Source organism: Coregonus clupeaformis, chromosome 20 (genome assembly GCF_020615455.1).
Source record: "Coregonus clupeaformis isolate EN_2021a chromosome 20, ASM2061545v1, whole genome shotgun sequence".
NCBI classification, from domain to species: Eukaryota; Metazoa; Chordata; class Actinopteri; order Salmoniformes; family Salmonidae; genus Coregonus; species Coregonus clupeaformis.
This window is the reverse complement of record NC_059211.1, coordinates 19782427-19810030: the sequence shown is the minus strand read 5'-3', so window position 1 is coordinate 19810030 and position 27604 is coordinate 19782427. Positions and strand designations below refer to the sequence as shown.

At 45.3% G+C, this 27604-nt stretch overlaps 1 protein-coding gene across 3 annotated transcripts in view; it reads left to right on the top strand.

Annotated features, from left to right (window-relative positions):
* The window catches only part of LOC121533632 (ankyrin repeat domain-containing protein 13C-like), a 91550-nt gene that overhangs the window by 39224 nt on the left and 24722 nt on the right, over positions 1 to 27604 (top strand). For all 3 annotated transcript variants that reach the window (XM_045205366.1, XM_045205365.1, XM_045205367.1), the window contains one exon: positions 15352 to 15456. In XM_045205366.1, the coding sequence (XP_045061301.1) occupies positions 15352 to 15456 (105 nt within the window). The remainder of the gene's footprint in view (positions 1 to 15351; positions 15457 to 27604) is intronic.

The window sequence follows — 27604 nt, the reverse complement described above, 5'->3', positions numbered from 1 at the left end:
TCTCAACACTTTTTTGTTGTTGTTGTTTTATTTGACATTTTTATTAAGAAATATATGCATTGTTGGTTAAGTAAGCATTTCACGGTAATGTGTACACCTGTTGTATTCGGCGCATGTGGCAAATAAAATTTGATTTGATTTGAATGTTCCAAAGCCAAGCAACTATCCTGCACCATTCCCAGATAGTTGTGGGAAGGTTGTATGCAAAATAACCATAGGACAACCACGCTCTCACCAAGCTCTAAGAAACGTATGGTTCTCAGAACGTTATGTGCTAGCTGGGATAGGATTAAGCCAGTGGCTCATATGGAACTATCCAAGCAGAATACATCTCCTTTAAAGTTGATATTTGGTTGTGTTGTCAAAGAAACACAATTCAATATTACTTTTGTAAGACAGTAAATAGCCTAATGTTAAAGGTGCTACACGTAGGATTTGTGAAAATGTTTGCATTGTAATCTATGAAAATGTCCATAATATATACTGTATATATGGTGCTAATAGTGGAATGATACTAGTGTTTCACAGTATTACTTACCCGCCAGTGTTGTGATTGGCTATGATATTCGCCTATTGATTTCTCCCGATAGAGGGGCGTCTGTTGTCAAACTGGGAAAACTGTTCTGACTTTGTGCCTGTGTTATCTAATGGAAATCGCTCATTTCCTGGTTGCTAAAATTCTACATTGTTTGCTTAATTTTAGTTTATGTGAGAAAACAAGCACTGAATAATGTAGGGAATCATTGTACCATCTAAATCGCTGTAACATATATTTTCAATAACAAAAAATATAATTTTTACAGCTGTTTGAAGCTGGTGGACCAAAACCAAAAGTAAAATGTATTTTGGTCAACCAGCTTCAAACAGCTGTAAAAAATATATTTTTTGTTATTGAAAATACATATCACAGTGATAATACAAGACTTTTAGCAAACTGGAAACCACACATCCTGAGGCCACATTTGTTGTAGCTGGGGATTTTAATAAAGGAAATCTGAGGAAAATTCTCCTGAAATGTCCTGTGACACACGGTGAGAGAAGACGCTTGATCACTGTTATGTTATTCTCCCTTCTGGGATGGTTACAAGGCCCACCCCCGCCCTCCCTTGGCAAATCAGATCACGCCTCCATTTTGCTCCTCCCCGCCTATAGGCAGAAATTAAAGCAGGAAGCACCCATGGAAAGGTCTGTGCAACTTTGGTCTGACCAATCCGAATCCATGCTACAAGATTGTTTTGATCACATGGACTGGGATATGTTCTGAGTCGCCTCTGGGAATAACATCGACACTGTCTCTGTCACTTGTTTCACCAGGAAGTGCATAGAGGATGTGGTTCCTACAGTGACGATTAGAACATATACAGTGAGGGAAAAAAGTATTTGATCCCCTGCTGATTTTGTACGTTTGCACACTGACAAAGACATGATCAGTCTATAATTTTAATGGTAGGTTTATTTGAACTGTGAGAGACAGAATAACAACAAAAAAACAACAGAAAAAAAGCATGTCAAAAATGTTAGAAATTGATTTGCATTTTAATGAGGGAAATAAGTATTTGACCCCTCTGCAAAACATGACTTAGTACTTGGTGGCAAAACCCTTGTTGGCAATCACAGAGGTCAGACGTTTCTTGTAGTTGGCCAACAGGTTTGCACACATCTCAGGAGGGATTTTGTTCCACTCCTCTTTGCAGATCTTCTCCAAGTCATTAAGGTTTCGAGGCTGACGTTTGGCAACTCGAACCTTCAGCTCCCTCCACAGATTTACTATGGGATTAAGGTCTGGAGACTGGTTTAACACTCCAGGACCTTATTGTGCTTCTTCTTGAGCCACTCCTTTGTTGCCTTGGCCGTGTGTTTTGGGTCATTGTCATGCTGGAATACCCATCCACGACCCATTTTCAATGCCCTGGCTGAGGGAAGGAGGTTCTCACCCAAGATTTGACGGTACATGGCCCCGTCCATCGTCCCTTTGATGCGGTGAAGTTGTCCTGTCCCCTTAGCAGAAAAACACCCCCAAAGCATGTTTCCACCTCCATGTTTGACGGTGGGGATGGTGTTCTTGGGGTCATAGGCAGCATTCCTCCTCCTCCAAACACAGCGAGTTGAGTTGATGCCAAAGAGCTCAATTTTGGTCTCATCTGACCACAACACTTTCACCCAGTTCTCCTCTGAATCATTCAGATGTTCATTGGCAAACTTCAGACGGCCCTGTATATGTGCTTTCTTGAGCAGGGTGACCTTGCGGACGCTGCAGGATTTCAGTCCTTCACGGCGTAGTGTGTTACCAATTGTTTTCTTGGTGACTATGGTCCCAGCTGCCTTGAGATCATTGACAAGATCCTCCCGTGTAGTTCTGGGCTGATTCCTCACTGTTCTCATGATCATTACAACTCCACGAGGTGAGATCTTGCATGGAGCCCCAGGCCGAGGGAGATTGACAGTTATTTTGTGTTTCTTCCATTTGCGAATAATCGCACCAACTGTTGTCACCTTCTCACCAAGCTGCTTGGCGATGGTCTTGTAGCCCATTCCAGCCTTGTGTAGGTCTACAATCTTGTCCCTGACATCCTTGGAGAGCTCTTTGGTCTTGGCCATGGTGGAGAGTTTGGAATCTGATTGATTGATTGCTTCTGTGGACAGGTGTCTTTTATACAGTTAACAAGCTGAGATTAGGAGCACACCCTTTAAGAGTGTGCTCCTAATCTCTGATTGAGAGGGGGTCAATGACTTATTTCCCTCATTAAAATGCAAATCAATTTATAACATTTTTGACATGCGTTTTTCTGGATTTATTTTGTTGTCATTCTGTCTCTCACTGTTCAAATAAACCTACCATTAAAATTATAGACTGATCATTTCTTTGTCAGTGGGCAAACGTACAAAATCAGCAGGGGATCAAATACTTTTTTCCCTTACTGTACAAAACCGAAACCGTGGATTAATGGCAGCATTCGAGCAAAACTGAAAGCACAAACCACCACATTTAAGTCATCTAGCAGACGCTCTTATCCAGAGCGACTTACAGTTAGTTTTTTTTTTTCATACCCCTCATGGGAATCAAACCCACAACCCTGGCGTTGCAAACGCCATGCTCTTCCAACTGAGCTACATCCCTGCCGGTCATTCCCTCCCCTACCTTGGACGACGCTGGGCCAATTGTGCGCTGCCCCATGGGTCTCCCGGTCGCGACCGGCTATGACAGAGCCTGGATTCGAACCAGGATCTCTAGTGGCATAGCTAGCACTGCGATGCAGTGCCTTAGACCACTGTGCCACTCAGGATCATAACCACGGCAAGGTGACTAGGAACATGGACAAGTACAAACAGACCAGCTACGACCTTTGTAAGTCAATCAAAGAGGCAAAAATATATTAAAGGTGCAGTCACAATTCAGTGGCTCAGACACGAGACGCATGTGGCAGGGACTTCAGACAATCACGGACAATAAAGGGAAAACCAGCCACGTCGCAGACACCGATGCCTCACTCCCAGACAAACTTAACACATTCTTCGCCAGCTACAAGGAAAACAACACAGAGCCGCCATCATGGGTCCCCGCTGCTCAAGAGGACTGAGGCTTCCCGATTATAGGACTTTCAAGCATGTTAACCCTCGCAAGGCTGCCGGCCCAGACGACATACCAAGCTGCGTCCTCAGTGCAGGCGCAGACCAGTCTGTTGTCCCCACTTGCTTCAAGATATCCAGCATTTTTCATGTACCCAAGCAAGCTACGGTAACTGAACTAAATGACTATCACCCCGTAGCACTCACCTCTGTTATCATGAAGTGCTTTGAGAGGCTAATCAAGGACCATATCACCTCTACCTTGCCCCACACCCTAGACCCACTACAATTTGCATACCACCCCAACAGATATAAGGACGACGCAATCGCCATTGCACTGCACATTACCCTATTCCACCTGGACAATAGGAATACCTATGTGAGAATGCTGTTCATCAACTACAGCTCTGCTTTCAACACCATAGTGCCCGCCTAGCTTGTTACTAAGCTCAGTGTTCTGAACCCCTCCCTGTGCAAATGCCAAGAGTGTGCAAAGCTGTCATCAAGGCAAAGGGCGCTACTTTGAAGAATCTCAAATATAAAATATATTTTGATTTGTTTAACACATTTTTTCTGGTTACTACATGATTCCATATGTGTTATTTCATAGTTTTAATGTCTTCACTATTATTCTACAATGTAGAAAACAGTAAAAGTAAAGGAAAACCCTTAAATGAGTAGGTGTTCTAAAACTTTTGACCGGTAGTGTACAGTGGGGGAAAAAAGTATTTAGTCAGCCACCAATTGTGCAAGTTCTCCCACTTAAAAAGATGAGAGAGGCCTGTAATTTTCATCATAGGTACACGTCAACTATGACAGACAAAATTAGAAAAAAAATCCAGAAAATCACATTGTAGGATTTTTAATGAATTTATTGGCATATGATGGTGGAAAATAAGTATTTGGTCAATAACAAAAGTTTCTCAATACTTTGTTATATACCCTTTGTTGGCAATGACACAGGTCAAACGTTTTCTGTAAGTCTTCACAAGGTTTTCACACACTGTTGCTGGTATTTTGGCCCATTCCTCCATGCAGATCTCCTCTAGAGCAGTGATGTTTTGGGGCTGTCGCTGGGCAACACAGACTTTCAACTCCCTCCAAATATTTTCTATGGGGTTGAGATCTGGAGACTGGCTAGGCCACTCCAGGACCTTGAAATGCTTCTTACGAAGCCACTCCTTCGTTGCCCGGGCGGTGTGTTTGGGATCATTGTCATGCTGAAAGACCCAGCCACGTTTCATCTTCAATGCCCTTGCTGATGGAAGGAGGGTTTCACTCAAAATCTCACGATACATGGCCCCATTCATTCTTTCCTTTACACGGATCAGTCGTCCTGGTCCCTTTGCAGAAAAACAGCCCCAAAGCATGATGTTTCCAACCCCATGCTTCACAGTAGGTATGGTGTTCTTTGGATGCAACTCAGCATTCTTTGTCCTCCAAACATGACGAGTTGAGTTTTTACCAAAAAGTTATATTTTGGTTTCATCTGACCATATGACATTCTCCCAATCCTCTTCTGGATCATCCAAATGCACTTCAGACGGGCCTGGACATGTACTGGCTTAAGCAGGGGGACACGTCTCGCACTGCACGATTTGAGTCCCTGGCGGCGTAGTGTGTTACTGATGGTTGGCTTTGTTACTTTGGTCCCAGCTCTCAGCAGGTCATTCACTAGGTCCCCCCGTGTGGTTCTGGGATTTTTGCTCACCGTTCTTGTGATCATTTTGACCCCACGGGGTGAGATCTTGCATGGAGCCCCAGATCGAGGGAGATTATCAGTGGTCTTGTATGTCTTCCATTTCCTAATAATTGCTCCCACAGTTGATTTCTTCAAACCAAGCTGCTTACCTGTTGCAGATTCAGTCTTCCCAGCCTGGTGCAGGTCTACAATTTTGTTTTTGGTGTCCTTTGACAGCTCTTTGGTCTTGGCCATTGTGAAGTTTGGAGTGTGACTGTTTGAGGTTGTGGACAGGTGTCTTTTATACTGATAACAAGTTCAAACAGGTGCCATTAATACAGGTAACGAGTGGAGGACAGAGGAGCCTCTTAAAGAAGAAGTTACAGGTCTGTGAGAGCAAGAAATCTTGCTTGTTTGTAGGTGACCAAATACTTATTTTCCACCATAATTTGCAAATAAATTCATTAAAAATCCTACAATGGGATTTTCTGGATTTTTTTTTCTCAATTTGTCTGTCATAGTTGACGTGTACCTATGATGAAAATTACAGGCCTCTCTCATCTTTTTAAGTGGGAGAACTTGCACAATTGGTGGCTGACTAAATACTTTTTTGCCCCACTGTATATAGAGACATTCAACACTTGACCATTTCTTTTATACTGTTTTTCACACTGTGTATTCATATAGTGTATTCTTCACATAACTCATTCTAATATATCTACTACTGTACGTTGCATTTTTGTTACACTGTTTATACCGCATGTATTTATGTACTGGATTCTTGACATAGCTCACGGTAATACAGTATATATTCTGCTGTACAGTGCCTTCAGAAATTCACACCCCTTTACTTTTTCCACATTTTGTTGCATTACAGTCTGAAATTAAAATTGATTACATTTAGATTTTTTGTCCCTGGCCTACACACAATACTCCATAATGTCAAAGTGGAATTATGTATTTCAAAATGTTTACAAAATGTAAAGCTGAAATGTCTTAAGTCAATGAGTATTAAACCCTTTTGTTATGGCAAGCCTAAATAAATTCAGGAGTAAAAATGTGCTTAACAAGTCACATAAGTTGCATGGACTCACTCTTTGTGCAATAATAGTGTTTAACATGATTTTTTAATGACTACAACATCTCTGTACCCCACACATACAATTATCTGTAAGGTCCCTCAGTCGAGCAATGAATTTCAAACACAGATTCAACCACAAAGACCAGTGAGGTTTTCAATTCCTCGCAAAGAAGGGCACCTATTGGTAGATGGGTAAAAAGAAAAGAAAGCAGACATTGAATATCCCTTTGAGCATGGTGAAGTTATTAATTACACTTTGGATGGTGTATCAGTACACCCAGTCAATACAAAGATACAGGCGCCCTTCCTAACGAAACCGGAACGAAGAGGAGGAACGAAACCGCTCAGGGATTCCACCATGAGGCCAATGGCGACTTTAAAATAGTTACAGAGTTTAATGGCTGTGATAGGACAATAACTTCGGATGGATCAACAACATTGTAGTAAATCCACAATACTAACCTAATTGACAAAGTGAAAAGAAGGAAGGCTGTACAGAATAAAAATATTCCAAACATGCACAAGGCACTAAAGTAATCCTGCAAAAATATGGCAAAGCAATTAACTTCAATTCACTTTTTGTCCTGAATACAAAATGTTATGTTTGGGGCAAATCCAATACAACACATTACTGAGTACCACTCTCCATATTTTCAAGCATAGGGGTGGCTGCATCATGTTATGGGTATGCTTATAACCGTTAAGGGCTGGGGAGTTTTTCAGGATAAAAAATTAATGGAATGAGCAATTTGACAGAGCTTGAAGAATGTTGAAAAGAATAATGGCAAATGTTGCACAATCCAGGTGTGCACAGCTCTTATAGACTAGAAATAGGGTTGGGCGGTATCCAGATTTTCATACCGTCATACCATTTTCTGTACCATACCGGGGGTTTACGGTATTACCGGAAGTGCACACAAGGGGCACTATTTGTTTTGACGCACCAAACAATTTAAGCAACAGGAATCTTGATCCAGTAGGGGATTGAATTTCTTTAGTCTGGGTACCAGTCTTTTTAACTAACATTCCACTCCTTGCCACTCCATGCCATTGCCAAAGAGACTGGCCTTTCGGCAATCTCAACATTCAATATGCAGCTGGATTTACAGCGGATTTGCTCAATGGTTGTTGAAAATAACATTAATATTTTTCATGACAACATGTGGAGCCTCAAAAACAAACATTTAGCTGTTAGCTAGGCAAGTTATTGTATTTTGAGGCTTAAAATCAAAGCAAAGAGGTTTTTAGTTTGAGAATTTAGACTAGTGGTGACCTTCGACTCCCATTTCTGGCTGTCAACCTTCTCCTAAAATTCAGTATTTTTGCAATGGAGGAAACAAGTTGCTGTAGTCTACTTCGAGAACACAAACTCTCGCATCTTTCACAGCAAAGAAAGAGTGAGCTAGCGACTCCAACCACAGGAGTCGGAGTCGACTACAAAAATCCTGGAGTCGTGCACCACTAATTTAGACTTCAGCTAGCAACTTTTGACTGACTGGTTTTGTCTGGACAAACAAAAAACGGTTGCTTAGCAACCGGATACCAATGTGTTCTGTGGAGACAAAAAAAGTGTTACGAGTTCCAATATTTGGATAATTGTTGTGATTGGAGGATAGCTGTGAGGGTTATCAAATTAGGATCAACTCCTCTGTTCTCCTCGATCTCATGAATTATAGAATGTTCATATCTGAAGATGGCAGAAAGGCCAGTCTCTTTGGCAATGACAAGGAGTGTCAAGGACCCCATAGGATGACAATGCCTCCATCCACAGAGCATGAGTGATCACTGAATGGTTTGATGAGCATGAAAACGATGTAAACCATATGCCATGGCCATCTCAGAATTATGGGAGATTCTGGAGTGGTGCCTGAAACAGTGTTTTCAACCACCATCAACAAAACACCAAATTATGGAATTTCTTGTGGAAGAATGGGGTCGCATCCCTCCAGTAGAGTTCCAGACACTTCTAGAAACTATGACAAGGCACATTTAAGTTTTTCTGGCTCGTGGTGGCCCAACGTCCTATTAAGACACTTTATGTTGGTGTTTCTTTTATTTTGGTAATTACCTGCAGATCAGAGGGCTGGTGAGGCATTCGCTGTGAGAGCATCACTAAGATGTTCTCATGCACAGAGAGTGTATTTTTTTCTGCAATCTAATTGTGTGGAAGACACAACCTCCAGAAATACAAACTGTGTGTTTGACTGTTGTGCCCGTCAGGAGGATAATTTCCCATTCTCATGACTAAGGGAGGCATGTCTTGGGCATTTTCTGTGACGTTTGGCAGAGTAACAAGGCAGAACAATACGTTTAGACTTGAATGAAAGAGGGTTCAATTAGTTGGGTAACAGGGTTGTCTGGTTGACCCACGTGCCCAGGATAAAGAATAACATTATTGTTCCACACGGAAGAGCATCCATGTGGCTTTTGTTCAATGATTAGAGTCATCCATTGTAACAGGTTGCCAAACAAGGAGTGATGAAAGTCCCAGTTCCTGCCCATGAAATGCCTGGCCTATATATTTTCCATTCAGCGGATTGTTGACAATTTCCGCTTATCTTTTGTATGTGAATCTCGTCAATGCATTTGACTTGCTTGTTTGGTGCTATAAATGGCATTAGCCAAAACTGAAACAGAGTTGCATGGAGGCCACCATTTTAATTAGAGATTATATTGACAGTCAGAACAACGGGCTCCATTTTGTCTCTCTGTTGTTGTTGACAAGGTGCCCAACGCAGGAAGTAGAGAACTTCTGTAATTCACTCACTGCTGTGCTGCTTGCTGTATAAATATAGGCAAGGCCTGGGGGTTTGGGCTATTGTATTGTCCCATCAGAGTACATATGAATTGATGTCTGTCTTCCTGGCCTAGGATATGTTCTGGTCAAGCCAGAGATAAAAAATCTAATTTCCTACAGACTTCATCCCACTGGGCAAAAACTGGTTGAATCAACATTGTTTCCATGTTATTTCAACCCCACAAAAATCAATGTGATGACATTGAATCAACGTGGAAAACTGATTGGATTTGCAAAAAGTCATCAACGTAAGGGCATTTCGTCTTTTTTTCACCTAACTTTGAACCTAAATCCAATGACATGGTGACCTTGATTTCACGTTGAATTCACATTAGTTGTAAACCCAAGCAAATGCAAATCAAAACTAGACTCTGAACTGACGTCTATGCTAAGTGGGATGGTTGTTTGACATTGCAGAGCCAGATGTGTTGTTTGTGTATGGCTCATCGGAAGGGATCCTAGCTTTAAAGTTATAAGCCTGTATGAATGCATGAGGTCATGTTGTTTAACAGAACAGTTCTGGGTCGTTCCACAAAATGAGTCCCTTTTGGGTAGTGCAACTTCGTAATAAAAACATTCACTTAATTTTAACATTTTGTCATGACGAACACATGTTCAACTTAATAAAAAACATGTTTTCCCATTTTAAGAGGTAAAATAAAAACTGGATTATAGTAAGGGGAATAACGGAACATTTCGGAAATTTGTGCCTGTCACGATCGTCGTTAAGAGAGGAGGACCAAGGCGCAGCGTGATGAACGAACATGTTTATTTATCTATAGTGATAAATACTGACAATGAACAAAACAACAAACGACTCGTAACGTCCTAGGTAACATAGACCAACACGGAACAAGAACCCACAAACACAAAGGGAAAAACAGACAGTATAAATATGGCTCCCAATCAGAGACAACCAGCCACAGCTGACACTCGTTGCCTCTGATTGGGAGTCACTCAGGCCAACATAGAAATAAACAAACTAGAACTCCCAACATAGAAATACACCACATAGAAAGAACACACCCTGGCTCAACATATAGAGTCCCAGAGCCAGGGTGTTACAGCTACCCCTAAAGGCGCGGACTGCGACCGCGCCACAACTAGAGCAAAACAGGGGAGGGCTGGGTGGGCATTCCTCCTCGGCGGCGGTTCTGGCTCCGGCCTTGCCCACCACCCTCCAATAATCCCCCATAGCGCCCCCTGGTCCGGTCTGGCCCCGCTGGCTGGAGCTGAACTGGACGTAGCAGGAGCGGTTAGCTTCAGCTCCGTTGTGGAGCAGTTGACCGGTACCTTACCAGGCACCCGGTGACCCAGGCACGGGTTGTGCTGGACTGACGACGCGCACCCCTGGCTGGTGCGTGGAGCCGAACGGGCCGGACCGGGCTGACGACTCGCACCCCTGGCTTGGGTGCGTGGGTAAGAACGGGCCGAACCGGGCTGACGATGCGCACCCCTGACTTGGTGCGTGGAGTAAGGAACGGGCCGGACTGGGCTGACGATGCGCACCCCTGGCTTGGTGCGTGGGCGAGCGGCCGGACCGGGCTGGCGACTCGCACCCCTGGCTTGGTGCGTGGATTAGAACGAGGCCGGACCGGGCTGACGATGCGCACCCCTGGCTTGGTGCGTGGGTAGGAACAGGCCGGACCGGGCTGGCGACGCACACCGTAGGCTTGGTGCGAGGAGCAGGGACAGGCCGGACCGGGCTGGCGACGCACACCGTAGGCTTGGTGCGAGGAGCAGGAACAGGCCGGACCGGGCTGGCGACGCACACCGTAGGCTTGGTGCGAGGAGCAGGGACAGGCCGGACCGGGCTGGCGACGCACACCGTAGGCTTGGTGCGAGGAGCAGGGACAGGCCGGACCGGGCTGGCGACGCACACCGTAGGCTTGGTGCAGGAGCAGGGACAGGCCGGACCGGGCTGGCGACGCACACCGTAGGCTTGGTGCGAGGAGCAGGGACAGGCCGGGCCGGGCTGTGGAGACGGATAGGAGACCTGGAGTGAAGAGCTGCCACAACCCGTCCTGGCTGAATGCCTACCTTCACACACTCTGTGTGAGGCATCAGCACAGGACGTACAGGGCTGTGTACCCGTACTGGCATAACAGCACGTGACACTGGCACAGGATATCCGGGACCGCGGAGAGGCATTGGAGACCACGAGCGTTGAGCCGGCACACTCCGTCCTGGCTGCATACCCACCTTCGCACGACACGTGCGGGGTGCTCGCACAGGACGTACAGGACTATGCCGGACCACTCGTGGCACAGAACGCCGCTCCGCATACCGCGGAACCTGCCCAGTCCCATGCTGCCATGCCTGAGTACGGGAAGTTGGTTCCGCTCTCCATCCAGGCTCCGCCAACCTGCCTTCTGGCCCCCCAAACCCGGTGGCCTCCTCTCCAAATCGCCTTGTGGCAGCCTCCTGCTGCCCAGCCGCCCATGCCGTGTGCCCCCCCCTAAAAAATTTTTGGGGTTGCCTCTCGTCGGTCCGACGATGACACTGCTGACACCGCTGCTCCTCTCTCGCCAGGGCCTTAATCCTAGCCCATGGCCCTTTGCCCCCGAGCATGTCCTCCCAGGACCACGATTTGCCCACCTGGGCCATCGCCAACCTCTCCATCTCCTTTCCCGGCGCTTCCTCCCATGTCCAGTCTGCCTGCTCCTGGACACGCTGCTTGGTCCTTGTATGGTGGGTTCTTCTGTCACGATCGTCGTTAAGAGAGGAGGACCAAGGCGCAGCGTGATGAACGAACATGTTTATTTATCTATAGTGATAAATACTGACAATGAACAAAACAACAAACGACTCGTAACGTCCTAGGTAACATAGACCAACACGGAACAAGAACCCACAAACACAAAGGGAAAAACAGACAGTATAAATATGGCTCCCAATCAGAGACAACCAGCCACAGCTGACACTCGTTGCCTCTGATTGGGAGTCACTCAGGCCAACATAGAAATAAACAAACTAGAACTCCCAACATAGAAATACACCACATAGAAAGAACACACCCTGGCTCAACATATAGAGTCCCAGAGCCAGGGTGTTACAGTGCCAAAACCTCTTTGACTCATTGTTGGACTGTCTGTCACAGTGCGCACCTCTCTCACTCAGGGAGAGTGGTGGTAGAGCTACAGCTAGCTACGTCACTAGGTTATGTTATTGCAACGCTAGATAGAACTTTGTGGAATAATGCAAATCTACGGAAAAAAATTAACTTAGCGATCATACTACATTTTGGAAGCCCAATCGGACGTTTTTTCAAAATACATCAGACTTTAGCACATCACCCAACACAACACGTCATTTTCTATATTGTCAGAAGCATCATCAGACCTTGGTAGTAGCTTATTTCATTTCTCTCTTTCAATGCATTTATCTGAAAACCAAGCAGAAATGCTGTGCGCTAAAGATGGCATTGTAGACACACAAATACATTAAAAGATAATTGTCGATCTGATCAGAAACACTGTGCTCACAACCTCTCCTAAATGGTGTCGCTGTTTTTTTGTTCAAATTTGTTAATATATTGCACAAAAGGCTATAAGGGGGAGGGGGGCACATAACCTTGTGACGTAGCTAGCTCTAGCTCTGCCTCTGCTCTCCCTGAGTGAGAGAGGTGCGCACTGTGACAGACAGTCCAACAGTGAGTCAAAGAGGTTTAGGCACTTAGACACATTTCCGAAATGTGTCATTATTCCCATTTAAGTGACAAATAAAGTAGCAGGGTTGACTGTAACAGGGTTGACGATTTCATCTTAAATAAGCCATAAATCCCCTCGTGACAGGGGAAGTGGACCCTTGTTGTATGCCACAGGGAAGGGCAGTTGAATGCAAGCTTCACAAAAATGTTAAAACATTTCTAGCCTGGCTATCTATGGGCAACAGGATTGAGGTGTTCTGCTCGACCCACTCAGTTTGCCACCACAAAACACCAGAAAATGGCCAAAAAGAGTAGAACCAACTCACCTGCTTTTACACTATGATTTGACTATTAGATGTTCAATGTTTCTTTTGATAATAATAAAAAATGAATCGTTTCACCAGTGGCGTGTATTCATGGATGCCAAGAGAATCCAGGCTTCCCAAAAAAATTTAGCAAGAAAATGTTTTTTAAACATATGAAATCATTTATCTTTCGTCTCTCAGTGTTTCATAATTTTCCTTCAATTCGCAAGAGGCTGAATGTATCTCACCGGAGAAAGCATCCGAGCGAGCAAAATAGCACCCCTCTGTCTCTGTATGTGTAGCCCATCTACTTGATGCTGTCTGGTCAAAAAGAGTATGACATTGTTGTCGCCTGTAGCATTGAATGCAAGGGAAGCCAGCAACCATTTGGCCTCCCTTGATATAAAAAGTATAAAATAATAGCCAATCAGTGTTGAGCTAAACTGAGTGAGCTCAACTGTGAATGGTCCGGGCGCACCAAAAAAAAAGTGTCAAGGGAAGTGATGTGATGTGATTGGCCTCACACCAATCACATCAAAAGCAAAACGTAATTGACAGAAAAAACATGAATTGTTGCATCTCGTTGTGTCGTTGTCCTTTAAGCTAAAATTGTCCCTTTCCTAAATTAGCCATGGATTTGGACTTGTGGTTTTACTCCTGTTTTCTTTGCTACTTGCGGTAACTCTCTGTGGTTGTAAATCAATAGTTGTTTAGTAGTCCGAAAATGGCGGAAACATTAACTTACTTTACCATGCTGTAGGTCATGTAACTGTTTGTTACATGCAATATGCTTGGTGTACTTCACCGGACAGAGGTTGCTCTCCGGTTTTGTGATGAAACAAAGTTGTGGTTATGATTTAGTGTTCTTATTGTCTCGACCTTAGGCCTATATATCACTGTGGCAAGGCATACGAACTAACAGGTTATAGAGCAAACAACGCAATTATCACAACACAGGTTGTAATATGGCTTTTTTTTCTCGCTTGGCTTCCCCTATGATTTTACCCACTAACCGCTACTGAGTTTCACCATATTAAAACAAGAGTTTAGTTCACAGGGTTGACCATAAAATGAGGGACAGTTTCTTTCTTTCTTTTTTTTTCTTAAAATGAATCACTAATCACATGAAATAAATAATAATCTTCAGAAATGACTTTGTCAAAGCAACAAAATAACTAGGGCTTTACAATGACGGTGAAAACTTGGAGAAACTTTGGGGTTAAGTGGGTTAAACTCTTCCAAGAAGTCACAAAGACTGCACAGAGGGACATGCTGAATTCTGGCACATTACCAAGTCTTTATTCATATAAAACATCTGATGTATTGAATTGTCCATGTGGTCTCTATATTAAATAGCATTTCATTTAATATACAGACTTTTAAAATCCAATATTGGAGCACAATTTCTACTTAGAATATCAAAGGGATGCAAAACGGACTCATTTCGTGGAATGACCCTTCTATTTCCATCCCATTCTTACTCCCTATCTGACCCTCCACCATTCTCAAGTTTAGATAAATGATGCTCTATTACTACAAAGCATTTGGCTCCTTTATTAATCAACATGAAAAGTTGTACACAGAAAAGAGATAGCCTCACAGTTGAATGTATGACAGTATAATACATTCCCTTTATAAAATCCTGATAAAATAGTCGGACTGGGAGGCCTTTCCGAAGGTCTATGTGACCAAAATGTTGCATTTTACAGTAAATATATGAATTTGAAGTTAATCATATTTGAAGTGAAGCATACACAATGTGTCACTTTATTGCAGACTTCCATTTTTGGAAACTTCCCCTGGAGAAGGGAAGTTAAAAGTCTAAATTAGAGCTTGTTCTGACATGGGTATGGTGTCAGGTTGGAGTTAAAATTAGCTTACAGGGCCTCTTTTGTCTGTTTGATGGGAAAGCTCAGTGGAGATTGAATGAAATACTTCACAATGGAGGGCTGGTGGGACGCCTTTGGTGGGAAACATGGTGTACTATTGATTTGTCATTCTTTGCTCGTTCCAGGCTTTAGGCTATGAAGAAACCGTTACACAGAACCCACTTGTTAAAGATTCTGGAGGTCAATAATTGAATGTCTTTTCCATGCTTGACCCTTGTCCCCTCTAGTTGGTCCACACTGGGCCATGTAGGAGCGCAAATCAGATTAACCATTGACAAATTGTCAATTAATCAACAAGCAGTGCTCTCCCCCACTAGCTCTGTCTCTCTCTGTAATGAGCTGTAAGTCAATTACTGTTTCCGCTTGTCTCTTTTTCCCACAGAGTGTGCCCATCTGCTGCTGGCCCACAATGCACCAGTGAAGGTGAAGAACGCTCAGGGATGGAGTCCCCTCGCTGAAGCCATCAGCTACGGCGATCGACAAATGAGTAAGCAACTACTCCCTGACTCATATACTGGAACTATTGTCACTGTACTGAGACCATAAATCCTGACCAGAATTGTTCCCCCTATCATAGATGGGGTGGGTGGGAAACAAAGCTTGTATTATAAGGAGAATGGGATCCACCCAAATCATTTGGGTTCCTGGATCCTTTCACAGCATTATAAGGCTGCGTTGAGACCATGATTTTTCAATGACCCAAGTCCAGCTCATTTAATCCCTACCATTGTGTCGCTGAGTTGTCATAATGCTTCAGCAAATGTACATTATCCTAGGGGCGTTGGAAGACACAATGTAAATAACCTAATTTATGTCCCTCTTACTGCCCGGAATGCCTCTGCAGATCCTACAGCTATTGTATGCAGTAATCATATGCCTATGAACCAGAGTAATACTGTTAGCACTGAGGTGGTGTGCCCTAGTAGAAAGTCCACTGTGTGCAGCTCACCCTGCACTAATAAAAATAACCTGAGTATGTCTACCTCTGCCAAGCTTCCCAGTAAAGCAAGAAAAAGAATCAAACATCCCAGAAAAGTGTTAAAAATAGCCCACATTAACATATATAGCTTAAGAAACAAGGTTCATGAAATCAATACTTTACTAGTAACAGATGACATTCATATTCTGACAATCTCTGAAACTCACTTAGATAATACCTTTGATGATACAGTGGTAGCAATACAAGGTTATAATATTTACAGAAAATTCAGAAATGCCAATGGGGGCGGTGTTGCGGTCTATATTCAGAACCACATTCCTGTAAAGCTTAGAGAGGATCTCATGTTAAATACTGTTGAAGTAATATGGCTACAGGTTCACCTGCCTCACCTAAAGCCCATTCTGGTGGGAAGCTGCTATAGACCACCAAGTGCTAACAGTCAGTATCTGGATAACATGTGTGAAATGCTTGATAATGTGAAAGAGAGGTATACTTTCTGGGTGATTTAAATATTGACTGGCTTTCATCAGGCTGCCCACTCAAGAGAAAGCTTCAAACTGTAATTAGTGCCTGCAACCTGGTTCAGGTTATCAATCAACACACCAATGTCTATTGCTTTCCTAATGAAAATGATTTGGCCTCAATTGGTTTCCATAAAGGATTTTGGTATCGGAAGTTGTGCATCTTTTATTTTATTTTCTGTGCCACTTCCGATCAACAGATGTTTTGTGCATTCCTCCACATGGCTCTCAGAGTGGGCACCAAGCTGTCCACTTTGTCTGTCAGAGAGGCGAAAATTCCTTAAGGGTCTCAGGCTTTGGTGTTCAGATGAAAAATAATACATTAGGAAATGTAAGCCTCTTTCTCTGCCCTGTGTGTCCCACAGGCATGGCCTGGCAGTGTTACAGTGCCTGCAGAAAGTATTCATACCCCTTGATTTATTCCACATTTTGTTGTGTTACAGCCTGAATTCAAAATGGATTAAATTGCTTTTTTTTCTCACCCATCTACACACAATACCCCATAATGACAATTTTTGCAAATTAGTATTCACACCCCTGAGTCATTACTTTGTAGGAGCACCTTTGGCAGCGATTACAGCTGTGAGTCTTTCTGGGTAAGTCTCTAAGAGCTTGCCACACCTGGATTGTGCAACATTTGCCCATTATTCTTTTCAAAAATGTTCAAGCTCTGTCAAATTGGTTGTTGATCATTGCTAGACAACAATTTTCAGATCTTGCCATAGATTTTCAAGTAGATTTAAGTCAAAACTGTAACTCGGCCACTCAGGAACATTTACTGTCTTATTGGTAAGCAACTTCAGTGTAGATTTAGCCTTGTGTATTAGGTTATTGTCCTGCTGAAAGGTAAATTAATCTCCCAGTGTCTGGTGGAAAGCAGAACCAGGTTTTCCTCTAGGATTTTGCCTGTGCTTAGCTCCATTCCATTAATTTTTTTATCCAGAAGATCTCCCTTGTCCTTAACGATTACAAGCATACCAATAACATAATGCAGCCACCACTAGGCTAGAAAATATGGTGGTACTCAGTAATGTGTTTTATTTGATTTTTTGCAGTATTACTTTAGTGCCTTGTTGCAAACAAGATACATGGTTTGGAATATTTTTATTCTGTACAGGCTTCCTTCTTTTCACTCTGTCAATTAGGTTAGTATTGTGGAGTAATTACAATGTTTTTGATCCATTCTCAGTTTTCTCCTATCACAGCCATTAAACTCTGTAACTGTTTTAAAGTCACCATTGGCATCATGGTGAAATGCCTAAGCGGTTTCCTTTCTCTCCGGCAACTAAGTTAGGAAGGAGTCCTGTATCGTTGTAGAGACTGGGTGTATGGATGCACCAACCAAAGTGTAATTAATAACTTCACCATGCTCAAAGGGATATTCAATGTCTGCTTTATTTTTATTTTTACCCATCTACCAATAGGTGCCCTTCTTTACAAGGCATTGGAAAACCTCTCTGGTCTTTGTGGTTGAATCTGTGTTTGAAATTCATTGCTCGATTTAGGGACCTTACAGATACTGTAATTGTATGTGTGGGGTACAGAGATGAGGTAGTCATTCAAAAATCATGTTAAACACTATTATTGCAAATAGAGTGTGTCGATACAACTTATTATGTGATTTGTTAAGCACATTTTTACTCCTGAACTTATTTAGGCTTGCCTATTTTCAAAGGGGTTGAATAATTGAATCAAGACATTTCAGCTTTTCATTTTTTATTCATTTGTAAACATTTCTAAAAACATAATTCCACTTTGACATAATGCGAATACTTTCTGAAGGCACTGTATGTCAATCCCCCAAGCTTGTAGAGATATTTCTGTCTCTCATCTTTACCCCATATTTTTATTTTTATTTCTAACCTCTGTGCTGTTGCAGTGAAGTGCCCATGTTGTCACCCTGACCCTACTCTTGGTTTGTGAATCAAAATACATGCCTTTGAAGAGGTCTTTTGACAGCCCTGGGCATGTTGGCTGTGGGAATAGGAAAACCGTGAAAACAAGTGTTTTTTTTCTCCAGACTGATTCAGCTGCACAGGGGTGACACAGGCTGGGACTGCATTCTGTCACTCTGACCGTATTCTGTCACACTGACCGTGGCCAACCACCGGCCACTGTTATGGACACTCAGCACAAAGGGGGCTTTTGAAGTGTTAAAGCGAGTGAGAGACATTGCACTCAAAAAGGGACGAATAGCGTATCTTTGGAAAGCTGTTCATTTTTCTTCCCCTTATTTCACTGTCTCTCTAGCCTTGTGAACTTCTGCTGGTCAGAATAATGATAGCTGAGTTAGCAGAAGTATCAATTTACTCTCTCTGACTGACTGTTCTAACTCTTCAAGAACACACTGCCCCAACTTCTTCCCTCTATGGCCGGCTTTGATGTCTTTTGGGTGTGTAAGAAGCCAGAGGTTTTGTATGTTTCTCCCCCTTTTTTCGTCTACACTTCGACTTGTGTTGGTTGATGCACGCACCTACCAGTGGTGGAGAAAGTACTCAATTGTCATACTTGAGTAAAAGTAAAGATACCTTAATAGAAAATGACTCAAGTAAAAGTGAAAGTCACCCAGTAAAATAATACCTGAGTAAAAGTCTAAAGGTATCTGGTTTTAAATGTACTTAAGTACAGTGGTTGAAAAAGTACTCAATTGTCATACTTGAGTAAAAGTAAACGCTATACATCAAATTCCTTGTATTAAGCAAACCAGATGGCATGATTTTCTTTTCTTTTTTTAAAAAATGTACGGACAGCCAGGGGCACACTCCAACATTCAGACATAATTTACAGAGTATTTATGTTTAGTGAGTCCACCAGGTCATAGGCAGTAGGGATGACAACGTGTTACATTGATAAGTGCGTAAATTTGACCATATTGCTGTTCTGCCTGAGCATTCAAAATGTAACTACTTTTGTGTGTCAGGAAAATTGTATGTGAGTAAAAAGTACATATTTTCTTTTAAAATGTAGTGGAGTAAATGTTGTCAAAAATATAAATAGTAAAGTAAAGTACAGATACCCAAATAAAACTACTTAAGTAGTACTTCAAATAATTTTTACTTAGTTAATTTACACCACTGGTACCTACCATCTTACTAACTGTCTAATTTCAAAGCATCATGGGGCATTGTTATTACCTCCATCCTCATTTAAATGAATCACTTTTATTCCTGGCAGTTGACTCAGTTCCTGCGAATGTTACAGATTGTAAATGATTACAGTAGGCGTATAAGCCTGGCCCGGTGATATGACCTGGCAGGAGAGTAGCACTGAAGGAAACAGTGGCTGTTTCCCCTATTCAGTGTCATAAACATGGAGTAGCTAGCTAACATGGTTAGCCTAGCAATGCACTGCCCAGTGTTTCTGGAACATTAGCAGGTTCAGCACTTTTCTGGATCTGGTAGGGAAGTGAGAGCTGTCTGTGTGAGGATGGAAACATCTGAGTGAATGAGGCCACCGAAAGATGCTGATATCACACTTTTCCAGGAAGTACTGGTTTGGTATTTTTAGAGATTCTAAAATCCCATATTCAAAGTGCCCTTTCTGATTTCTAAAAAGACAAGACCAGTACTCTGCCCTACAAAGGCAAAATGCAGTAACTACATTTTAAAGACTGAAATCAGGCTTTATAGTATCTGTTTTATCTCGTGACAAAGTGTCCTGGTTCAATTATGTTCAGTTTCAGAGAAAATAGAGTGTAACATTTGCAGTAACAACAAAATCCAAGTAAAAACCAAAGCTGAAGTAACTGAAGTTACTGCACTTTGGCTTTGTTCCACCATGTTTTGACTGCATTTACCCGGTCTGCCATACAAAGGCAAAGAGCAGTAATTACTGCGTTTTTGTCAGGGCGTGCTGTAGGTGCAATAGTGGAATCAAACGCAGGACTCAGAACGATATTCCAAAGGCTTGTATTACTGCCCAAACTAAGGCAAAAGGACAACTTTGCCCGAAGGCAAAAATACGCACGAAGGCGAAAAGTAACAGCGCACAAACAGGTGCGACAAATAGTAACTGCGCACAAACAGGTGCGAAAATACTCCAGCGTAGTGGAGAGAAGCTCAACCGAGCAATACACACAACTGACGGAAAATAATTACACACAACACTAGACAAACACAACGAAACGTATAGGACACTAATTACGCCAAAACAGAAACAGGTGTGGAAACAAACAGACAAAAGCAAACGAACCTGAAACATAGAGCGGTGGCAGCTAGAATTCGGAGACGACGAACGCCGAAACCTGCCCGAACAAGGGAGAGAGGCAGCCTCGGCCGAAACCGTGACAGTACCCCCCTTGACGCGCGGCTCCAGACGTGCGCCGACTCCGGCCTCGGGGGACGACCAGGAGGGACGCGGAGCAGGGCGCGTCGGATGCCCCGATGGAATTCCGTCAGAGCAACGGGTCCAAAACGTCTCTCCTCGGCACCCAGCACCGCTCCTCCGGACCGTACCCCTCCCACTCCACTAGATACTGGAGACCCCCATCCGACGTCTCGAATCCAAGATGGATCTCACGGAGTACGCCGGTGCCCCCTCGATGTCCAACGGGGCGGAGGAGTCTCCAAGATCTCATCTTCTTGGAGTGGGCCCGCTACCACCCGGCCTGAGAAGGGGACACATGGAACGAGGGGTTAATACACTTATACTCCACAGGTAGCTGTAATCTATAACATACCTCGTTCAACCTTCTCAGGACTTTAAATGGCCCCTACAAACCGCCGACCCAGTTTCCGACAGGGCAGGCGGAGGGGCAGGTTTCTGGTAGAGAGCCAGACTCGATCACCAGGTGCGTACACCGGTGCCTCACTGCGGTGGAGATCAGCGCTCGCCTTCTGACGTCGGAGGGCCCGCTGCAGGTGGACGTGTGCAGCGTTCCAAGTCTCCTCCGAGCGCCGCGCCCACTCATCCACCGCAGGAGCCTCGATCTGGCTCTGCTGCCAGGGTGCCAGAACCGGCTGGTAACCTAACACACATTGAAATGGAGTTAGGTTAGTGGAGGAATGGCGTAGGGAATTCTGGGCCATCTCGGCCCAGGGAACGTACCTTGACCACTCCTCCGGCCGGTCCCGGCAGTATGTTCTGAGAAACCTACCCACATCCTGGTTTACGCGTTCCACCTGCCCATTACTCTCCGGGTGGTAACCCGAGGTGAGGCTTACCGAGACCCCCAACCGCTCCATAAACGCTCTCCAGACTCTGGAGGTGAATTGGGGACCCCGATCAGCCACAATGTCCTCGGGTACCCCGTAGTGCCGGAACACATGGGTAAACAGTGCCTCGGCAGTTTGTAGGGCAGTAGGAAGACCCGGCATGGGGAGCAAACGACAGGCCTTAGAGAACCGGTCCACAACGACCAGGATGGTAGTATTCCCTTGGGAGAGGGGAAGGTCTGTTATAAAGTCCACTGAGAGGTGGGACCATGGTCGTTGTGGAACGGGCAGGGGTAGCAACTTACCCCTAGGTAGATGTCTAGGCGCCTTACACTGGGCGCACACCGAGCAGGAGGAAACATAAACCCTCACATCCCTTGCCAACGTGGGCCACCAGTACTTGGCACTAAGACAGTGCACTGTCCGGCCGATACCCGGATGTCCAGAGGAGGGTGACGTGTGAGCCCAATAGATCAATCGATCCCGAACCTCGAGCGGAACGTACTTCCGACCCTCCGGGCACTGTGGTGGACTAGGGTCGGTGCGTAACGCCCGCTCGAGTTCAGAATCGACCTCCCACACTACCGGTGCCACCAGACACGACTCAGGCAGTATGGGAGTGGGCTCCACGGACCTCTCCGTGTCATACCGCCGAGACAGCGCATCTGCCTTGCCATTCTGTGACCCAGGGATGTACGTGATCTTAAAAGTAAACCTGGTCAAGAACATACTCCATCTTGCCTGGCGAGGGTTCAGCCTCCTCGCCGCCCGGATGTACTCCAGGTTACGGTGGTCCGTCAAAATGAGGAAAGGGTGTTGAGCCCCCTCAAGCCAGTGCCTCCACACCTTTAGAGCCTGTACCACGGCTAACAGCTCCCTGTCCCCTACGTCATAGTTCCGCTCCGCCGGACTGAGCTTCTTGGAATAAAAAGCACAGGGGCGGAGTTTAGGTGGCGCGCCAGACCGTTGAGACAGCACGGCTCCAAAAATGGCCTCCGACGCGTCCACCTCTACCTGGAACGGCAAAGAGGGATCCGGATGCGCCAGCACCGGGGCCGAGGTAAACAGGTCCTTCAGCCTCCCAAACGCCCTGTCCGCCTCGGCCGACCACTGCAGACGCACCGGACCCCCCTTCAACAGAGACGTGATGGGAGCTGCCACCTGTCCAAAACCCCGGATAAACCTCCTGTAGTAATTTGCAAACCCCAAAAACTGCTGCACCTCCTTCACAGTAGTTGGTGTTTGCCAATTACGCACGGCCGACACCCGGTCTACCTCCATCTTCACCCCTGACGCAGACAACTGATAACCCAAAAGGAGACCGACTCCTGGAAAAACAGACACTTCTCTGCCTTCACATACAGGTCGTGCTCCACCAGCCTCCGCAACACTCTACGCACCAGGGCCACATGCTCGACACGGGTAGGCGAGTACACGAGAATGTCATCAATGTACACCACCACTCCCTGCCCCTGCATGTCCCTGAAGATCTCATCCACGAATGATTGGAAAACTGACGGAGCGTTCATCAACCCGTATGGCATGACCAGATACTGCGTAATGGCCCGAGGTGGTACTAAAGGCTGTTTTCCATTCATCACCCTCCCTAATGCGCACCAAGTTGTACGCGCTCCTGAGATCTAATTTCGTGAAGAAACGCGCCCCATGCAACGACTCAGTCATGGTCGCAATCAGCGGGAGTGGATAACTATACTTCACCGTAATCTGATTGAGACCACGGTAATCGATGCACGGGCGCAAACCACCATCCTTTTTCTTCACAAAAAAGAAACTCGAGGACGCAGGGGAAGTGGAAGGCCGTATGTATCCTTGTCTCAGAGATTCGTCTATGTAAATCTCCATAGCTTTCTTCTCCTCCTGAGACAGAGGATACACATGGCTCCGTGGGAGCGCAGCTCCTGCCTGGAGGTCTATCGCACAATCCCCCTGCCTATGGGGTGGCAACCGCGTCGCCCTCGCCTTACTAAACGCAATAGCCAAATCCCCCATACTCAGGTGGAACGTGCAATGCGGGCACCTGGTTTGGACTCTCCACCGAGGTAGCCCTTACGGAAACGCCCAAACATCTACCCACACACTGAGCAGACCACTCCATCAGAGCCCTCTCCTGCCACGAAATAGCTGGGTTATGGGTACTCAACCAGGGCATGCCCAGCACCACCGGATACGCAGGAGAGTCAATCAGGAACAGCTGAATCATCTCCTGATGATCCCCCTGCGCCACACATCCTAAGTGGCGCCGTGACTTCCCTGATCAAGCCCGTACCCAACGGACGGACTATCTAGGGCATGAACGGGGAAAGGAACATCAACAGGAATAAGGGGAATCCCTAACGCTAAACAAAACTTTTTATCAATAAAATTCCCAGCCGCGCCTGAATCTACCAGCGCCTTATGCTGGGAATGAGGTGCTACCTGTGGAAAACTGACAGTTATACAAAAATGGGCAACAGTGAGCTCTGGGTGAGTGGGCGCCTACTCACCTGGAGGGAATCCCCAGTGCGGGACCTGTCGTCATCTCCCCCAGGAGGCCATCCCCAGCACCTAGCCGCGGTGTGTCCTCCCCGACCACAGTTGGTGCAGTGGATGGACCCCCTAGCCTGCCGACTCCTCCTCTCTCTAGCGCCAGCGCCCCCGAGCTCCATAGGACACGGCTCGGAGGCGCTGGAGGGTGAAATGGACGGACCCTCCGCAGGACGTCCGCGGGTAGCCAGCAGGTTATCCAGCCTGATGGACATGTCGACCAGCTGGTCGAAAGAGAGGCTGGTGTCCCTACAAGCTAACTCCCGACGGACGTCCTCTCGTAGGCTACATCTGTATAGATCGATGAGGGCCCGATCATTCCACCCTGCATCTGCCGCTAGAGTACGGAATTCGAGAGCGAATTCCTGGGCACTCCTCCTCCCCTGCCGGAGGAAGACCAGACGCACCCCGCGCTTTCCCCTCGGGGATGGTCAAATACCGCCCTGAAGCGGCGGGAGAACTCGTCGTAGGTAATCGTCGTGGCGTCGATCTTCCTCCACTCCGCGTTGGCCCACTCCAACGCTTTCCGGCCAGGCAGGAGATCAGGGCGGACACGCTCTCATGCCCCGAAGGTGCCGGGTGCACTGTGGCCAGGTATAGCTCCACCTGGAGTAGGAATCCCCTGACACCCAGCCGCGGTTCCGTCGTAGGCCCTCGGGAGAGATAGTCGGACTCCTCGAGGTTCCGGCGCTGGAATGGGCGGGCTGGCCGATGGTGCTGGCAGGGAGGGAGGCGGTGGAGCGTACCCCAGCCTCGGATGGTGGAAATCACCTCCTGCAGGGCGGTCCCCATCTGCTGGATCTGATCTCGTTGGTCCCGAACCTGGGCCTCCAGTCTCGTCTGGGCTGCTTCGGCCCCTGCTGATTCCATTGGTGGTGTGTAATTCTGTCAGGGCGTGCTGTAGGTGCAATAGTGGAATCAAACGCAGGACTCAGAACGATATTCCAAAGGCTTGTATTACTGCCCAAACTAAGGCAAAGGACAACTTTGCCCGAAGGCAAAAATACGCACGAAGGCGAGTAACAGCGCACAAACAGGTGCGACAAATAGTAACTGCGCACAAACAGGTGCGAAAATACTCCAGCGTAGTGGAGAGAAGCTCAACCGAGCAATACACACAACTGACGGAAAATAATTACACACAACACTAGACAAACACAACGAGAAACTTATAGGACACTAATTACGCCAAAACAGAAACAGGTGTGGAAACAAACAGACAAAAGCAAACGAACATGAAACATAGAGCGGTGGCAGCTAGAATTCCGGAGACGACGAACGCCGAAACCTGCCCGAACAAGGGAGAGAGGCAGCCTTGGCCGAAACCGTGACAGTTTTGCCTTCAAATAAAATTGTATTGGTCGCATAAACATATTTAGCATATGTTATTGCGGGTGTAGCGAAATGCTTGTGTTCCTAGCTCCACCAGTGCAGTAATATCTAACAATACACAACAATACACACAAATCTAAAAAGTAAAAGAATGGAATTAAGAAGTATAGAAATATTAGGACAAGAAATGTTGTAGTCTGGAGTACAAATATTTGAACAGTGAGAGACAGAATAACAACAAAGAAATCCAGAAAAACGCATGTCAAAAATGTTATAAATTGATTTGCATTTTAATGAGGGAAATAAGTATTTGACCCCCTCTCAATCAGAAAGATTTCTGGCTCCCAGGTGTCTTTTATACAGGTAACGAGCTGAGATTAGGAGCACACTCTTAAAGGGAGTGCTCCTAATCTCAGCTTGTTACCTGTATAAAAGACACCTGTCCACAGAAGCAATCAATCAATCAGATTCCAAACTCTCCACCATGGCCAAGACCAAAGAGCTCTCCAAGGATGTCAGGGACAATATTGTAGACCTACACAAGGCTGGAATGGGCTACAAGACCATCGCCAAGCAGCTTGGTGAGAAGGTGACAACAGTTGGTGCGATTATTCGCAAATGGAAGAAACACAAAATAACTGTCAATCTCCCTCGGCCTGGGGCTCCATGCAAGATCTCACCTCGTGGAGTTGCAATGATCATGAGAACGGTGAGGAATCAGCCCAGAACTACACAGGAGGATCTTGTCAATGATCTCAAGGCAGCTGGGACCATAGTCACCAAGAAAACAATTGGTAACACACTACGCCGTGAAGGACTGAAATCCTGAAGCGCCCGCAAGGTCCCCCTGCTCAAGAAAGCACATATACATGCCCGTCTGAAATTTGCCAATGAACATCTGAATGATTCAGAGGAGAACTGGGTGAAAGTGTTGTGGTCAGATGAGACCAAAATCGAGCTCTTTGGCATCAACTCAACTCGCCGTGTTTGGAGGAGGAGGAATGCTGCCTATGACTCCAAGAACACCATCCCCACCGTCAAACATGGAGGTGGAAACATTATGCTTTGGGGGTGTTTTTCTGCTAAGGGGACAGGACAACTTCACCGCATCAAAGGGACGATGGACAGGGCCATGTACCGTCAAATCTTGGGAGAGAACCTCCTTCCCTCAGCCAGGGCATTGAAAATGGGTCGTGGATGTGTATTCCAGCATGACAATGACCCATAACACACGGCCAAGGCAACAAAGGAGTGGCTCAAGAAGAAGCACATTAAGGTCCTGGAGTGGCCTAGCCAGTCTCCAGACTTTAATCCCATAGAGAATCTGTGGAGGGAGCTGAAGGTTCGAGTTGCCAAATGTCAGCCTCGAAACCTTAATGACTTGGAGAAGATCTGCAAAGAGGAGGGGAACAAAATCCCTCCTGAGATGTGTGCAAACCTGGTGGCCAACTACAAGAAACGTCTGACCTCTGTGATTGCCAACAAGGGTTTTGCCACCAAGTACTAAGTCATGTTTTACAGAGGGGTCAAATACTTATTTCCCTCATTAAAATGCAAATCCATTTATAACATTTTTGACATGCGTTTTTCTGGATTTTTTTGTTGTTATTCTGTCTCTCACTGTTCAAATAAATCTACCATTAAAATTATAGACTGATCATTTCTTTGTCAGTGGGAAAACGTACAAAATCAGCAGGGGATCAAATACTTTTTTCCCTCACTGTATCTGAAAAATTGTATATGTACAGCAATAGTTAAGTAGGATAGGCCTTGACTAGAATACAGTATATACATATGAAGTGGGTAAAACAGTATCTAAACATTATTAAAGTGACCAGTGTTCCATGACTAAGTACATAGGGCAGAAGCCTCTAAGGTGCATTGTAGAGTAACCAGGTGGTAGCCAACTATTGACAGTGGTGTAAAGTACTACTTAAGTAGTTTTTTTGGGTATCTGTACTGTACTTTACCATTTATATTCCTAAATAAAATGATGTACTCTTTACTCCATACATTTTCCCTGACACCCAAAACAACTTGTTACATTTTGAATGCTTAGCAGGACAGAAATGGTCCAATTCACGCACTTATCAAGAGAATATCCCTGGTCATCTCTACTGCCTCTGTATCTGGAGACTCACTAAA